The following is a 17,795-nucleotide window of genomic DNA, read 5'->3' as shown; positions in this document are numbered from 1 at the left end:
ATGCAGACGCTTTCACAGCTGTCTGCAAAGATAGGTGACGTCCCGTATAAATGTCAAACGCAGCTTTCTTGGCTAAACACTGTTGTACCTTTCTATTTTGCTAAAACGGTAATGTCGGCTGGTCCGGAAGCCGGAATGCACACCTTATGTTAACACCATTGCAGAAAAGACAATTTGAATGACGTCCTGTCGCTTTCTGTGATTTGGTTTGACACAATTTCTTTCTGTCCACTCAGTGATACAGTAAAGCACATTGCTGTTTCCAGCCTCGTCAATTACTTTCTTCTTTTGACAAGTGTAAAATATTTGCAAAAAAAAAAAAAAAAAAAAATCATAAAAGTCACTGAAATGATACCAAAGTAAAATAATACATAATTTTACAGGTTATAGGTGCATTTCCATTATAATTGCACAATTTGAAATTTGCTTAATGAAGGCACAGCTATTTTGAACTTGTTCTTTGATAAAACCCGTTGTCGCTGTGATTAGATGTGTTTGTTTTTTTCTGGATGCACCAAAAAGTGACGTGATATTGGCACTGGCAGAAGCCACAAAAAAGAAGCGGTACGAGACGGTGGCGTGCGCATTTCTACACCGCAATTGTAAAATTGGGAGTTTTTTTATTTTTTCCAACATTAGCGGAATATTGGGGAAATTTAGAGTCCAGTTGTAATGGAAATGCATTTAGTCTGGCATAATTTATGCCATAAGATGTGGGTTTAAAATTGGACCGAAATGCAAACAACCTCAGTAGGCTGACAAGCTTTACCAAAAAATATAAAGAACAAAAATCCAACTTACAGAACAGGACATGCAGCTGAGATTGAGGACTAGGTGACCAACTAGTAACTAGACGTGTCCAATGAAAACCAATCTTCTTCTTCTTCCATACCATTTTATTGGATGCTTACAAGCTTTGTGTATACTATTTGTATTCACCAATACAAACGTATTAATGAATCTACACACATTAAGATTGATTAATAATAATATATCCAACACAAGCATAAATAACATGGAAGTGATCAAAGCTCAAAATTGTCCTGGGTCTTAATGTCCCAGGACAATTTTGCCAATTTGGGCAACTGCCATCTAGTTCAGTCTGACTCATACAAACAAACTTTTAGTAAACTTTGTTTTGACTTTTCTATTTCTCTGAACGTGACAAGTGTTTCATCTTTGTGTTAGTGGTGTCAACTTGAAGGTCTCCATTCCAGCCTCAGGACCTGCACACATCCAAGGTATAACATTTTTACCGCCACCTTCGTAATGTCTGTACTGCTGAATACATGACAAGCATGGCATGAGGAAAAAAGTTAGGTTAACTTGTCTGTATGCAGATTGTCCATGATGAGTATTAATCTGCAGACAAAAGCAAATGAATCTACCTACTTCCAATTCTTTTTTCTTCTTCCAGTTCTGAGTCAATTTGAATACGTTTACAGATCCGGTAGGGTTATAAAAAGTAATTTGACAATATGTAGAATTTTTTTTAAGATCATGTTTAGAATTATTCTTTTTTTATTTTTTGCCTTCTATTTAATAGATTTCAACTTCCCTTGGGACTTTCCTAGTGGAGTAAAAAAAACTATGCAGTCTCGCCCCTCTGGTTATTACTACCAAGGTGCTTGGCGGTCACTAGATGGCACCATAGTTCACCAGTTTAACACCATCTCAGCAATCAGCCAGTGTCTGAAAACAAAGCACTCCACCTGTATGGAGACTCCACCATTAGACAATGGTTTGAATATTTAAACCAATCGCTACCAGGTATGTGTCCATTAGAAATGTCTGAAATCAGGGTTTAAACTGGTTCACATTGCTGCCTGATAGGGTTAAACACCTTTAAAACACAATTAACAAAGACAGAAAAGACAAGAGTCAGTATTCTTGCTGCTCGCGAGGAGAACAGACAGAGATGTGCTTCAGTTACAATCTCCTACCGCTCTGAAGCATATTTGTCCGCTCCTCTCTATTTATTGTTTTCAGGATCCATAATCACAAGGACGCTGTAGCTCTAAAGGGAGGGGAAACCAATTCATCACACAGCTACAGCGCTAGTTATTTACTAACTAAGAAACAAATTATCTTGCACTAGATAATCTCGTTCCAGACACAAAGTCTAACAGAATATGTAGTAAATCTTCACAGTGGCAGTTTTATAGCAGTCCAGCAACTCAACGAAGCAGAGCTCTTTCACCAAGAGATAACACTTCAGGAAAACACTGTCTCTGCTTTCCATCAGTGAGGCCTTCTGAGAAAGGAATCAGAGCAAATCAACAATATAGAAACATTTTTTATTTTTTTGAATTTTTATAACATACAAGAATAAGACAAAAAAAAAAAAAACAAGTGACAGTGAAACACTCAATACAGATTATCATTAAGTAATTTAATCCCCAAAGCAAACAAACACAAATTAACAATAATAAAAATAAATAAAAAAAATTAAAAAAACTCAGCAATCTCTGCACAGTTCTCTTAATGTCCTTTGTAGTGTTTCAGAAACTTGGTCAACGGTGACCATGTTTCTTCAAATTTCGCTCCTTTTCCTCTGACAATGTAAGTGAGTCGCTCCAGAGCCATACACAATGTCATCTCCTTCATCCACATGTGAATTGAAGGCATGTCCATTTTTTGTCCAGTATAGAGATATTAATCTCCTGGCCTGCAGGAGTCCAAAGTCAATCAATTTTAACTGTCTGGAATTAAAAACACAGTTCTCCGGATAAATACCCAAAACACACATTTTGGCCTCATCAGGTACATTCACTCTTACAATCTCTGACAAAGTTTGCGTAATCAAGTTCCAATATTGCTGTAACTTTGGGCACTCCCATACACAGTGAAAGAGAGAACCCCTTCCAACCAAACATTCACAACAAATATCTGGGATGTTAGGTGCCCAGCGGTTCAATTTAACTGGAGTTATGTAAATTCTCATCAACCACTTGTATTGAAGGAGTTTCATTCTTGTATTGATTGACTGTTTTTGGGCCTTTACGCATGCAGTGTTCCAGTCCGCTACTTGTATCTCTTCTCGAATGTCAACTCTCCATGCATCCAGTTTATCTTATCATGCCTTAGTAAAGCTAAATAAAATAAAGAAATATGACCTCTCTTCTCTAGATTTTCTAGCACAATATTCTCTAGGTATGACAGTGGTGGTTTGGGTTCAATCTTTTTATGTTTAGACATAATAAAATGTTTAATTTGTAAATACTTATAAAAGTGCTTCTTTGAAATGTTATACATTTGACATAATTGTTCAAATGTAAGAAGCCTGTCATCCTTATAAAGATCTGCCAATTTCTGTATACCTTTATTTGCCCAGCCTTTGAAACCTGCCTTAAAATATCTGTTTCCCCAGATGGGTGAGAAAGAGGAAATGGAAGGAGCATCTCCAATATATTGATGGGTCCTATACCAGACATCAATTGTGTTTTTAAGAAAGGGATTCTTGTCATTTTCATCAATTGCTTTGGCTTTGCGAAGTACAAATACAGATTTAATCTAAGGTTTGTTGTTAATTGTTCAATTTTCATCCAAGCTGGGGGTGTTTTGGTTGAAAAGTAGAACATGGCTGAGTGTAACTGGGCAGACCAATAATACAATTTAAGATTAGGGAGTTGTAACCCCCCTCCCCCCCTCTCATATGGCAGGTACAACAGGCGAAGTCTCAACCTAGGTTTATTATTATTCCAAATAAATCTACTGAAAATATCGTTTAATCTATCAAAAAAATGTTTTGGAAGAGGCAAAGAAATTGTCTGAAAAAGATACAAAAATCTTGGTAATATATTCATTTTGTTTATATTTATTCAGCCAATCATCGATATGGGCAATGTCATCCAATTATTCAGAAACTCCTTTACTTCACTGACCAGAGGATCATAGTTTGTTGATACAATTGCTTCAACGTCTGAGGTGATTTTAACACCTGGGTACACAAATCCCTCCCTTGCATTGATAAAAGGGGTCTGTACAACCGGGTTCAGTCTTTCATCCCTGTTCAGAAATAGAATAGAGGACTTTGAATCATTTATTTTGTAGCCAGAGAACTGACCAGATATCTCTATTTGTTGCATTAAATTTGGGATGCTAACAGATAAATTTGTCAAAAAAAATATCAGATCATCAGCATACAATGCCAGTCTATGCTCCTGGTCTCCCAGCTGAATGCCAAATAGATCCGTTGGCGTTCTTATCATCATTGCCAAGGATTCTATAGCTAAGACAAATAACATTGGAGATAACGGGCAACCCTGGCGAGTGGAACGTTCTAACATGAAAGGTTTAGAGGCTAAATTATTTGTCCAAACACTGGCTTCGGGAGTTGCATACAAAAAACCAATTAATCGGTTTTTATACTATTAATTGCTCTTTCACTTTGCATCTTCTTAATTCTCCACGCCAATAATTTTCCAGCTTTCTCTCCTTGGTCATAATAGGATTGTTTTAACCACATTAAACTTTTTGCTGCTGCCTCATAAGATAATTTATTATATTCAGTTCTCAAACATAACAATTCATTCTGCTTTGTTTGGTCATCATTGGTATTCAAGTCCAATTCCAGAGATTTTATTTGTTTATCCAAGATTTCCAGCCATTCCTTCTGTTGTTTGTTTTTGTACTTGTATAGCTAAGGATTTCACCTCGAATATATGCTTTGAATCCTTCCCATCTCACTGAAGCGCAAGTCTGATCCGTATTTAATTCAAAGTAAGTATCTATCTTCTCCCCTATTAGTCTGACAAAATTTGGATCTTGTAGCCATTTTACTTGAAACCGCCAACGGGGTGAATTATGCACCAAGTTTTCTATGTAAATATTCAGTGAGATAGGTGCATGATCACTGATCACTACGCTGTCATACTGACATTGTTTGATCATTGATAAAAGTTCTCTTGAAACAAGGAAATAATCTATACGTGAGCGGGATTTATGTATACTCGAGTGACAAGAGAATTCTATTTTTATCAGGATTTTGTTCTCTCCACACTTCCACCAAGTTAATATCCAATATATATTGACTTATTAATTTTAGAATCAGAATCAGAATACACATCAAAAGATTCCTCATCAGAGCTTTCTCTGTCAGACTCAGGATCTTTCGTCAGTAAAGGATACATCGGCGTCATCTGGTCCCCCACGGGCGAAATTGCTGTAGTGATGAGATGATTAAGCAAAGAACGCAGGCAAGGAATACAATAACATCCACACAAGGTTAGAATGGCAGCAAAGACAGTCATCGACACTAAAGCAGAGGACACAAGGGCTCGGTTCTTTCCAAAAACATTCATCCAGTCATCCCACCTGGAAGTATTCACTCCAGAGAACTCCCTCATCTTACCATTAAGGGTACGGAGCCCCTCAATGGCTTTCGTCAGGCTGCCATCAGCCGCTGTGTTGTTGGGTATAAAAGTGCAGCATCTTTCACCAAAGATTGCACACACTCCCCCTCGTTCAGCCAGCACCATGTCAAGTGCAATGCGGTTCTGGAAAGCCATCAGTGATGTAACGGCCAGCTGCTCGTGCACCGCCTCGAAGCCTGCCTGTGTCCCGTTGCCCAGTTTTTGTACATTGAAACGGATGTAGTTTGATTCTGTCTACGTTTTTGTTTAACGTGCATCACCAAACAAATTGTGGATTCAAACCTGCTGCACTTTGGTCGGCCAATTTATATTCGTCAGGTTGTAACGCTTGGGTTGTGTTTAAGAGTAACGAGGAGACGGCAGATTCTTCAGGACGGTTAAACACACAACCACACTGGTACTGGGAATTCCACAGTGTTGTTCTTTAATAAACTCTCTTCACCAACCTTACAAAGCCCGGTTGAACAGCTGCTATGTTATCAAACATAAAAAGGAGCAGGGTTCTCACAACCAGTAGCGTCACTAAGAGTTAGGAAGCTAACATGTCTCGCTGCTGTAGCATGTCCTTCCCTCGTTCCCTACAGAGAAACTGAGTCGCATACTTGTGACATCATCAGCAATACTACAGTATCTTAAAGAGACACTACACAATTACGGCTGTTACAAGGTACACCACGGGGAACACCAATGGCATCGATGTATGTAGGATCATTATTCCTCCAGGTCAGGTCTAGTTTCTGCAACTGATGCCACTGCTTAGGCACAACATCAGTTAAAGCTTGAATTAAATGATCAGCACTCATAGAATAAACAGAAACAGGATATAATAAAGAAATTAATGCACACATCCCTGTTACCTTCCTAGGTAATCTATTAAAAATTTTGTCACCACCGCACCACCACCAGACATCTGCATGAAAGACAGGGTTAAAATCATTGTTTACAGAGAGAACAGTCCGGAGTTAAAAACATCATTTGTCATATATCAAGTTTAATCTCTGTAGTTTGCTGACGTCATACTTGCCCAGGAGACTATACCTATCCTCATTCTGTAAGTAGTGCTACAAGAATACATTTTCATTTATGACATGAATTGTTCCCAAACGAATACACAAAATAAAAAAAGAAATGTTTGTTAGTCATTTTCATTAATGTGCAAGTCCGTTCTGCTCCTAAAGATACTACAAGGTTGTGGACGATCTTCACCAGTTTTGAGACGGAAAAACTATTTGGTTTAACCCCCTTTGTAACCTGGACTTTGCCCTGTAGGTCAGTGAGCGTCCCGAGCTTGCTTCCCAATTACTTTTTTTAAATGAAATGACCTTTTTGCAGTGTGTTAAATGTATCCAAGTTGGCTTTTCCGCTGCATCTGGGTTTTTAGTGGAAAAAGTTCAATCCATTCGAAGAAAGTATCAATTATTACTAAACAGTACTTTTTTCTTCACTTTTATTTAATTCTATGAAGTCCATGTGTATACTTGAAAAGGATGTTGCGGATTAGGAAACTTTCCTCTACGCGGTCTTGGATTGCCCTGAGAGTTATGTGTAGCACATATCAAACAGGCCCTACAGAAATTTTTTGAATAAGAAATAAATCCATAAGTAGTGTAATGTTGATGTATCCTATCATCCCCCCTGTTGAGACATGCGAAACGCCATGGTTCAATATTGCAGCCCATTTATACAGAATTTTTTGCTAAAATAGGTTTAGTTGCAGATCATTTATAGATTTCATCTTCCAGTTTTGCTCCATTTTTCATCCATAAATCCTTTTCATCTTGAGGACTTCATTGTTACATGTCTCTTAAAGTTTCTTTTTATAAGTTTGATTTTTTATCTAAATGTAATACATTCATCTCTCCCTCAGCTGCTTTTTTTTTGGTTTTGTTTTTTTTTTTTTTAATTTTCTCTGCAAAAGCATTCCCTAGGGACGCCTTATCTGTCTCTGCAGTGTACGCCGCACATTTACAAATTGCTAGTCGTTTTGGTAGATGCACAGCTTGTAGTAGTTCTTTTAATAATTCTGCATGTGTTAGTGGTTTTCCTGTCGATGTTATCATACCCCTGTTCTGCCAGTACTGTGCAAAGGCGTGAACTGTTGCAAACGCGTATTGACTGTTGGTGTAAATAGTCACTTCTCTGTCTTTCATTAATTTACAAGCAGTGGTTAGTGCTATCTACTCTGCAGCCTGTGCTGAGTAATGTAAGGGGAGTCTTTCAGCTTTTAGCACTTCTTTGTCGGTTACCACTGCACACCCAGTTTCAGTCTTTCCCTGTTCATTTTTTTTCCTTAAGAGCCATCTACATAAAGTATTTCACCTCTATCTAATGGTAGGTCTTTTAAATCATTTCTACTTTTAGCTATTTGTTCTGCTAATTTCTGACAATCATGCTTTGTACCGTCATCTAGGACAGGTAGGGGTGTTGCAGGATTTAAAACTGTGCATCTTTCAATAGTCAGATGGGGTTGCGATAAAAGAGTGGACATGCATGAAAAATATCTAGCAGGTGATAAGAATGTCATATTTGTCTGCAATAACAGTGCCGACACCGCATGCGGTACTTTTGATGTTAACGGGTGAAACAGAACTATAGGAGCTCTAACTTCTACTGCCATAGAAGCAGCAACTACAGCTCTCACACAATGTGGTAAGACACACGCCACACTATCAAGTCTGGAAGAAAAATATGCTATCGGTCTCATTTTATCACCATGCTGTTGGACTAGCACCAAAGTCATGAAATGACCTTTGCAATCCACCATCTGAACAAAAGGTCTTTTATAATCTGGTAACGCTAACGCAGCGTTTGACACGAGCGCTTGTTTTAGTTTGCAAAGTGCCTCTTCTGCGTCATCTGTCCACAACAAAGAAGACATTTTAAGATCTTTTTCATACATTAATTTTTTCAAAGGTGCCACTATTTCTGCATAATTAGGCACCCAGTTTTGACAATAGTTAGTGAACCCCAAAAAGGACATCATCTGTTTTTTGTTTGTGGCTTGTGAGCTTGGAGAATTGTTGTTTTTCTATCCTCCACTATGGTTTGTCCTCCTTCACTCAAGTTATGACCCAAATACTTAACTTGTCGTTTACACAGTTGAAGTTTATTTTTGTTAACCTTATGACCTTAAAGGTAAATGTTATAAAAGCGCTAAAGTGTCTTGCTTACAGGTTTCCCTGTCTGGAGATGCTACCAAAACATCATCTATGTACAACAAGACTTGGCTCTAAGTTTAATAGAAATTACATTATATGAGGTTTGATGATTGATTGCTGCGCACATCAAAACAAATAGGTGGAACAATAAAGTGGAATGGTTCAACCTGATAAATTAAACAACTAAAAACAATCCTGAGGATTAACTCATAATAGCTGACCTTTGGGCAACACAAAAGCGTGTGGACAATTGGAGATCAAGAATTTCTTCTGCTCCGACACAACAAATAATAAATTTCTTCATAGATCGGCATGTGTTATCAGTCACACAAAATTAGTCGCAGAATATCAAGGGGAAAAAACCCTATGTACTATTGTATTTCTGTTGCTCTTACGAGGGATACGACATGGACAGCAGCGAGGCTGTGGCATGTGTCAGGAGATCTAAAGGGCATTCTTCATTTGGACATTATACTCCAAATGAAGGATCATGGTTGTAAACTAACAATGATTCAGACGATGGTAACGAGACAAAATATGTCAGAAAAAGGTGTCGTGATTTACTTCTGGCAGAAGGACATCCATAACAAGTTTCCCCGTAACGTCTCAACTGCAACCAGCTGTGTCTGGACACCAGCTGCTCATCGTCTTCCATGAAGATGTCGACCCCTGCCCTTTGATGCTACCCTAGAGTTTATGTTCCTGGGTGTGTTGTCCAATCCAAATTTGACATGGATCAGGGAGGCGATTAAAGGTGTAACATAACCAATATGTTTGCTTTTCTCAGTGACTATATTAAATGTTAAAAATTCCAAGCTGTCTAGTGGAACAGTTGGGGAGTTCATTATTAAAAGAAAAAATGTCGAAGTTCCACTGTTAAAAAAGCTGATGTTGGGTAAATCATGTTTTGGGGCCAGGTGTGTGGGAATTAGTGATAAAAAGGGGGCGTGTGCGCCGGAAGACGCGGCGCAATCAGTAAAAAAGACGTTCATGTGTCGATCTGTGCAGCGGGAGTTCTGGCCTTATTGTCTGTTTAAACCAAAGAAAAGTAACGAAAAAGATAAAACATCGATTAAGGTTCGTCCCAGCGCCGCAGATCGCGCCCGAAAGCCTGGACCGGAGTTTGCACCTAGGAGACGCCGCCCTGTGCAGAAGGAGACGCCAGTGCATGGAGGAAGCCACCGGGGGGGAAAAGGGACGCTCCCGCTGAGATCTGGACTTTATTATCTTTTGGGGGGTTTTGGGTGGTACCACTCTTCTTTTTTCTCATCTTTTTTGGGGTTTCTGAAGTTATGGATTTTTTCTTTCGGGATTGAAGACGGGGATTAATACGGAGCGACGCTTCCAGGACGTTGTTTGATTTGGAATTTATGGGACTCTTTTATGGACAAAAAATGTAAAAAAGGAACAGGACTATTGGGACTTTCTATTTTTTTTTTTTTAAGTGTGCTTGATGAATCAGCCCGAAAAAGGCGAATCAGACCCTTCATTATTTTGGTGGGTTTTGGAGTAATGACGTAGGTTTATTAACTATTCAAATTTCGAGTTTCTGAATAAATTATTTTTTGGTAAAAACCTAATAATTTTGTATTGAGTGGTTGAACATTTGTTGTATTTCAAATTAACCCGGTAACATACCCTATTTACCTGGAACAAGAGCCCCCTTGTGTGTTTTTTTGTGAGTTCCGCTTTAATCAAGCTGAATATTACAAAGGATTTCTCAAATATGCATTTAAGAAGAACAAAAACAGGTGTGTTTTTTATTTTACAAAATACTCCCCTATTATTGTAAAATGAAACAAAAAAATATTTGTCTGAACTTACAGCACAACAATCTTTTTTTTTTCTTACCACCCTCTGAAAAAGACAATATCCCTCACAGTACAAGGAGTACAATACAAGGCACAAAAATGTGCCGCTTAATTTGAATGATGTGTTGTTTCGACATGATTAAAGTGGTACAACATCTGTGCCAGGCGTTGATCATTTTTAGTTGTTGGTCCAATTGAGTCAAAGTCCATGGTTCTATTTTTATAGCTCCAGTCCTATTCCAGTTACACCCTGTGAGAACAGAGAGGCAGAAAAACACACAAAGACACACACATCTCCACACAGCTCTCCGGATTTCACAAAGCGAGGACGACAATAGAAAAACATACAAAGGTAAAGAAAAAAACAGACGAGAAAAGTTATTATTCTTCGCTGGTGGTTTTCTTCTGCTCTTTGGATACACATCAACCATCTAAAATTTCAAGTTTTAAAAATTTGTCTAGTTAAATTTGTCAGTTTATAGCACTTGTGGTACAAAAAGGCTGCATTTGTTTAGCACAAAATATCTCTGAAATTTATTATTTTTAAGAGTTGACATATTTAAATATTGACATATTGGGTACAATGAGAATACAACAAGAAGAAATATTTTTAAACGTGGTTGTCGGTGAAACAACCACGTTGTAGGACAAAGGTCAGAATAACCTTTTGATTTATTCATTTTAGTGAATATCTGCGTGTTTGAAACATAGTTGTGTGAATATGTGAATGAGAGATGTGTGCAGTTTGTGTCATACTACAAGGTGTGTACTGCAAGACTTTTACAGAAGTGTGTGGCATTTATATCCCTATTATATGGCCATAGCTATGTGTGTCCACTGGAAGCCAGTGAGGAGTTGTGTGACACGACTGTAGCACAACAACATGGTTTTAATTAGGACAAGTTCAAACTGAGCGTTTTTTGAAAAACTTTAACTATTTTCACATTTTACAACTTATTTAACAACTCTGGCCCTGTGACAGACTGGCCACCTGTCCAGGATGTACCCCGACTCTCACCCGGAATGCAGCTGGAGATAGGCACCAGCAACTCCCAACCTGTTAGGGAGAAAGGTGATCAGAAAATGGCAATATTTTGATGGCACTAAATTTTTCTGAATTTATTGTAGAGCGATCCAACGCCCTTATATTTTACTCAAGACCTCATAAAATCTTGCAGCAGCCCTGGTCACATTTAAAGGTTTTTTTTTAATGGCCTAAACCAGACAATGACAAGAACCTTCTTGCTTAATTATATATTATTTTTGTAGAAAACATGTCTCGTGTGTATCTTGTACAATATTTTGGATTAAGTTTTACCACCAAGGCAATGCTGACTCATTATGTCAGCATTGACATAATGAGTGTTAATTTTTCTTTTATGGTGTTATGGTGTTAATTTTTCTTTTAACACCATGACAGCTTAAAGCATCACAAAACAGAGGCCCGTTATATCGAACATTTTATATTTTAACTGTCTAGTCTATTGATGGGGGATGCATTTTAATTTCTGAGCTTGCTAATATTTTCATCCACTGTCTATAGTCCTGTTGATATGAAACTTGCAGCAGTAACTCAGAGAAGAGGCGTCATTACGTATAAAAGGTAAAATCCCTCTGAACTCTTCTTCAAGTTCGAGATGCACGTCGCCTAGTTAAAACCTCCCTGTTTCTACCGAAGTTATCCATTTATCAAATTTGGAGCAAACAGGAACTGTAACAAGAGTCTCCATTTTCTAGAAGGATGTAAAAACTATTTCTGCCAAGTAATTTTATTAAAACATCTTGACCATTTTTACAGTATTCATTTCTGTCAAACTATCTTTTCTAGTATTTTTTTTTTTTTTTTGCTAGCTAAATATATGGAAAACAAACAAACGGTCAACTTTGTATGTCCTTATTGGTAGAAAAATGCAAGGAAAATGCAGAAAACAATCAAAATGAGTTTAATATTTAGGATGAGATGATCAAACTGATGGGGAAAAAAGCTTATTTTATGATGCTCATAAAATAAGATGAACTTTGTTCTCCCAAAGGAAACCTGTCTTGCGTACAAACATTGTCTGTCATTTTACATTTATCCTTAAAATCATTTCTGTACAGATCCATTAGCAGAAATAGTTAATAAAAGTTATCTTAAAAAACACGAGTCAGACTGTTGAGCAGTTGACCAGCTACTTTTTTTTTTTAATGGCATTAGTACAACTGCTTTGTGCAGGTCAGACTCAATTCAATTACGTCATTGTTTGATTTTTCAAAGTGGATTTGTTTTCTGCAGGTATTACCATAAATGAGACGATATGGTACACTCACAGTAATCCACTTTAAACCGTCAGTTACTACACTTATCACATAAAACTGCCTAAACTGAATCTTTTAGTCTTTCAGATGTATAAATAGGATTAACTGAGGATTATGCAAGTTATAGATTTGTAAGAACTTGGTTAATTAGCTCATAAATAGCACAGAAGTTCACATGAAAAACATCACTATTGATTTTATCTGAACTTTTTGATGTACAGCAGTGTGATGAAAATCTCATCCACAGAAAATGACATTTCCTACGTGGTTATTAAAACTGATACAACAAAAGCTAAATGAAATTAAAAATTTTCTCAGTCGGTTGTTTTGGTCTTTAATTCAACTGAATGTAATTTCATACTAGTTGTTTGAGGCAACTGGAAAGGATAACGGTAAATATCATCCCCAAAAAGGTTCTTTCATTTATTCTCCAATCATTTAATGAAAAAATTCAGACTTAATCAGAAACCTGAGTTGTTGTTTTCATTTTGTCTTTCAGCACAAGTCGTCATTTGTCATGGAAGGCCAGGCGTTCAGAAAACGTTTTCCTCTGAAGTACAGTTGGATCTTCTTGTTCTTGGCCTGCCTTGTTTTATGGGTCATGTTTTACAGTGAAAGCATCACTGATCACATAACCTGTAGGTTGTCAGAGGTGAGTTTGTCATCTTTAAAATACTAACTCCAAATGCTTAAGGATAGTACGCCGATAAAAAATACAACTTTTCATACCATGAAAAGGTCGTACGAACAAGTGAAGATGGAGCCAACAAACCATCATCTCTGATTATACACTGTTAAAAAAGTCTTTAATCTACAGTAAAATACAGGCAGCAATTTTACTATGTAAATATGAATTTTACTGTATTTTTAAAATAAAATTCTGGCAGACACAGCTGCCAGTGTTGTACTCAAAAAGTGAATCACCCTAAAATAAGTCAAGGGTTTTCTTCATTACTCTTGATAGATTTTTGATCTCTAAACTTTTCTCTATTTAAAGATGAGCGTCCCCACAACAAAGGCCCCAACACTCAGCACCACAAGGTTCAAACGTCCCACTGAGCCTCCTGAGCCAGCCAGCGTCTGCTCCTACCACTCTGTGTTACCAGAGGACGCTCTCGAGGTAGAACTGTTGAAGGAGTCCATCGCCTGGCCTGAAACACCTTCTCTACCGTCTGACTTCTCTCTGAATGACACCAGTGATCCGGCTCACAGCACCTTCACCATTCTGCCAAGAAACGGCGGTGGAAGTTGGCGAGTAGGGGATCAGCTGGAGGTTCTGATACAAATCACCGACTTCCAGGGCCGCCCCAAGTCATCAGGGGGAGATGTTCTGCTTGCTCGACTGCACAACTCGACTCTTTTTGCAGGTGTCGCAGGGCGAGTGTTGGATCATCACAATGGCTCTTACACTGCTGTGTTCGCTTTACTCTGGGAAGGAAGTGCGCATGTTGAGGTACGACTAAAACATTTCTTGATGAGCGCATCAGTAATGGGTCCTAACTACCTGTGCCTCTACTGTCAACTAAATGAACCTTTTTAATGATTTGTGAAAAAAGGAAACAGGTAATCTCGTGTTTGGGTGACTTTATATCCAACCTACAACATGTTAGGATCAGAGGGAATAACATAAACGTAGGAAGAGATGGCATAAACCACAGAGAAGCACCTGAGGAGGAAAAACCTATCTCTCCATCATATAAAGCAGACTATACTTGGGGGCTATGTGATATTTTTCATTCTCCAGCGGCCATTGGGCGAGAGCTGGGGTGTCTGTCCCTGTGACAGACCACAGGGACGATTCTACGTACCTAAACCAAAAACACTAGATTATACTTGCAACCATTGGAGATACCTCATTTTATTTCATAGGGCTTTTTTCCTGTTCTTTTCAAAAAGGTGACTCTGGTCCATCCCAGCGAGGCGGTCACTGTGCTGGAAAGAATCACCCAGCAGAACCCTGACAGAGTTTCTTTCAAAAGCATCTTCCGCTTTGGCTCTGTCACCGAAGCTACTGCTTGCAACATGTGCCTCAAGGCGCCCCCTGAAAAGCTGTGCAACTTCACCGACATCCGCACCGGTGAGCCCTGGTTCTGCTACAAGCCAAAGAAACTCAAATGTGAACACAGGATCATTCACTCATTTGGAGGATTCGGTCTGAAACTAAAGCCGATGGAGGAAAAGCTCTTTCAAAGGTAATGTTAGTACCGGGTTTTGACTCATCTATTTGCAAAATATTAATTTTTATTATTTTATAAATTAACTGGCGGTAATAGTAGATATTCTATAATTAAATACATGATGTATATGATGTTGCTCAACACATTTTCTGTTGTGTGCTGTAGGGATGTCAACTTGAAAGTCTTAATTCAATCATCAGGGACTTCAAACATCACTATTTTACCCAAACTAAAAGGTAAAGGTTTACAACAAGGCAGTGGATTGCTTGACAAATTACAGGACGGGAAATACAAATTAATTACATTGATGCATTATTCTGGCTTTCTCATAGCACCTTATATAATATGTTTTTTATCGTTTACATATAAAGTAGAGATTAGAGATGTAATTGTCTCCACTTGGAATCGGCTCTATGGTTGACTGTGCTTGATCAATTTAGATTGGAGTTTGACCTGTTGACCCTGTTGCAAGATGTTTTTAGATATCTTTAGTCGGGACTGAAGGCTCCCACTTGAGTCTCAACCTGCGTCTCAATGAACTTGTTCTGTCTGTAATTATTAGTGTTTTTCCTAATTTTCCATAAACATGTATTTATTATGAGCATAACAGCTAAATAGTTTTAAGCTGTAATAATAATAATAGTTTAGTCACTAAACTTTCAAAGTTATTTTCTTCCAGTTCTGAATGAAATGGTTCCCACAAACACATCAGGTAAATTTGATCTAATTGTGTAAAAATACAATAACACAATCAGTCTTTAAAAATATTGTTTTTGGCCTTGATTTTCTTCTTGACTAATTTTTTTTAACCTTCTTTCTGACTTTAGGGGGAAGTGTGAACATTCAACCTGCTGGTTATTATTACCAGGGAATTTGGCGAGCACTAGATGGCGCCACGGTTCACCAGCTGACTAACAACTCTGCAATTAGCCAGTGTTTGAGTGGCCAGGTGCTCCACCTGTATGGAGACTCCACCATCAGGCAGTGGTTTGAATATTTGATCTCAGCAGCACCAGGTAGATGCCCAATAGAAATGTCTAGTAACAACTGAAATTTCTTCATGCTCTAGTCTAATCTGCTCTTTTTCACGGTTTCAGATCTCAAGAAGTTTGACCTGAAAAGTCTACAGCAGACAGGACCTTTTATGGCCTTGAACTATGCAAAGAACACCTTGGTGACGTTCCGCTGCCACGCTCCTCCCATTCGTTTCGGTAACTTGCCGATCAGTCAGACACGATACATTGCCAACGAACTGGATGGTGTGGCTGGAGGTGAAAAGACGACTATCGTCATTGGAGTTTGGTCGCACTTCAGCACTTTCCCCGTTGAGGTCTACATCCGGCGCCTGCTGAGCATACGGAGGGCAGTGGGGCGGCTGTTGACCAGAGCTCCAGGTACACTGGTCATCATCAGGACCGCGAACCCCAAAGCGCTGACCCTCTACGAGACTCTGACCAACAGCGACTGGTTTTCAATTCAACGTGACAAAATACTCAGGACAATATTTAAAGGGATGAATGTCCGATTTGTGGACGCCTGGGAGATGACCTTGGCCCACCACCTGCCACACAACCTCCACCCACAGCATCCCATAATAAGTAACATGCTAAATGTTGTTTTATCCCACATATGTTCTCCAGCAGGGAACTTTGAAAAAGCAACAAAGTTGTAGAATAGGACCTGTAACTGCCCTGCGACAGACTGGCGGCCTGTCCAGGGTGTATCCCGCCTCTCGCCTGGAACGCAGCTGGAGATACGCACCAGCACCTCCCAACACCGTTAGGGAGAAGGGTGACCAGAAAACGGATGGATGGACCTGTAACTGGGTCACCACTGGTGATTGGTAAAACTTCATCTATATCACGTTAAAGACGTGTCAACCAGCAGAAACAGATGGAATCAAAATTAGCAACACAGAAGCAGGTAAAGGAAATTTGGTGCGGGGATGAAATGGCTCCAAAAAGGCTTTGAAGAAAAACAGATTTTTAAGAAGTCTGTCATGAGTTGTGGTTAGTGGTGGTGAAGTAGACGCAGTGGACCCAGGTATGTAGAATGAATTATGATTTTAATGAATGAACTCAGAAAACCACATGAACCAAGAGACAAGGAACTCAACACTGGTGGCACTGGTAGCACTGGTAGCACTGGCAACAAGGACAAACGACAGCACAGTCAGTCACATGTGACACGACTGCAAAGACACGACCAGGATCCAGGTGGGATTAAATAAACAAGGGATGATCAAGGAACACGAGACACAGCCGGGAACAATCAGGGGCATACCGATAAAACACAAGAACTGAACTGACACAGAAAAATCAAATCCTCACAAAGTCTGTATTCCTATTGAAATTTAAATGTTAATAAAATGTATTTTTTAAAAATGTGTTAAACTTTTTTTTAGAGACCACCCTAACCCAATAATGTAAATCTGCCCGAAGTAAGAGTTCATCATTACATTGTGTTTGTTGGTAACCAACTGGGTTTCCCCCCCTGTGGAACAGCAAAAAAGATGAAGAATAAATGTTGGTTTCCCCTCCTCACTTCCCAGCAGTCCTTTCCATTATGCCTCAGTCTGAAGGAGAACAACCGTGTGCCTGTTATAAAGTGCCTGTTCAATGCACAGTGCTAAAGAACAAACAAATAAATTATATTACATAGACAAACTGGTTACAAATTAACTCATAATTATAACTGCCGGCAGTCAGTCTGGAAAACTTGTTCCTGTTCAACAAAACAAAGGGAACATTTTGCATTCATGGCAACTGGGTCCAAACATATAAAAAAAAAACCCTGCAGTTTTAATTATAATAAAAGTGCAATATAATAATTACATTAATTAAATCATTCATTATTTAATTATTAAGGTTTCTCTTAATAATTAAACCTTAACCCTCCTGTAAAATGGAAATTATTCACACGAGCTTTTAAAACTCCCGGATGTTTTACTGCTGCACTCAAGTTCAACTAACAAAC

At 38.6% G+C, this 17,795-nt stretch overlaps 1 protein-coding gene and 1 long non-coding RNA gene across 2 annotated transcripts; both read left to right on the top strand.

Moving 5' to 3' along the window:
- Positions 1 to 1,192: 1,192 nt before the first annotated feature.
- Positions 1,193 to 1,679, top strand: LOC129376245 (uncharacterized). The gene is made up of 3 exons (XR_008607728.1): positions 1,193 to 1,241; positions 1,418 to 1,450; positions 1,547 to 1,679. It is a non-coding gene; the product is annotated as an uncharacterized LOC129376245 (long non-coding RNA).
- An 8,937-nt stretch (positions 1,680 to 10,616) lies between these two features.
- LOC129376235 (NXPE family member 3-like) lies at positions 10,617 to 17,362 on the top strand. Its single transcript, XM_055055781.1, has 8 exons — positions 10,617 to 10,696; positions 13,142 to 13,294; positions 13,640 to 14,095; positions 14,539 to 14,834; positions 14,985 to 15,055; positions 15,499 to 15,531; positions 15,647 to 15,835; positions 15,917 to 17,362. Exons 2-8 carry the CDS (start codon positions 13,160 to 13,162, stop codon positions 16,489 to 16,491), a joined length of 1,755 nt encoding a protein of 584 aa, XP_054911756.1. The 5' UTR covers positions 10,617 to 10,696; positions 13,142 to 13,159; the 3' UTR covers positions 16,492 to 17,362.
- Positions 17,363 to 17,795: the final 433 nt, after the last annotated feature.

Source organism: Poeciliopsis prolifica, unplaced genomic scaffold, assembly GCF_027474105.1.
Source record: "Poeciliopsis prolifica strain line A6 unplaced genomic scaffold, Auburn_PproV2 SCAFFOLD042, whole genome shotgun sequence".
Classification (NCBI taxonomy): Eukaryota; Metazoa; Chordata; class Actinopteri; order Cyprinodontiformes; family Poeciliidae; genus Poeciliopsis; species Poeciliopsis prolifica.
Note: the sequence above shows the minus strand (reverse complement) of the source record. Positions and strands in the feature narration are given on the sequence as shown.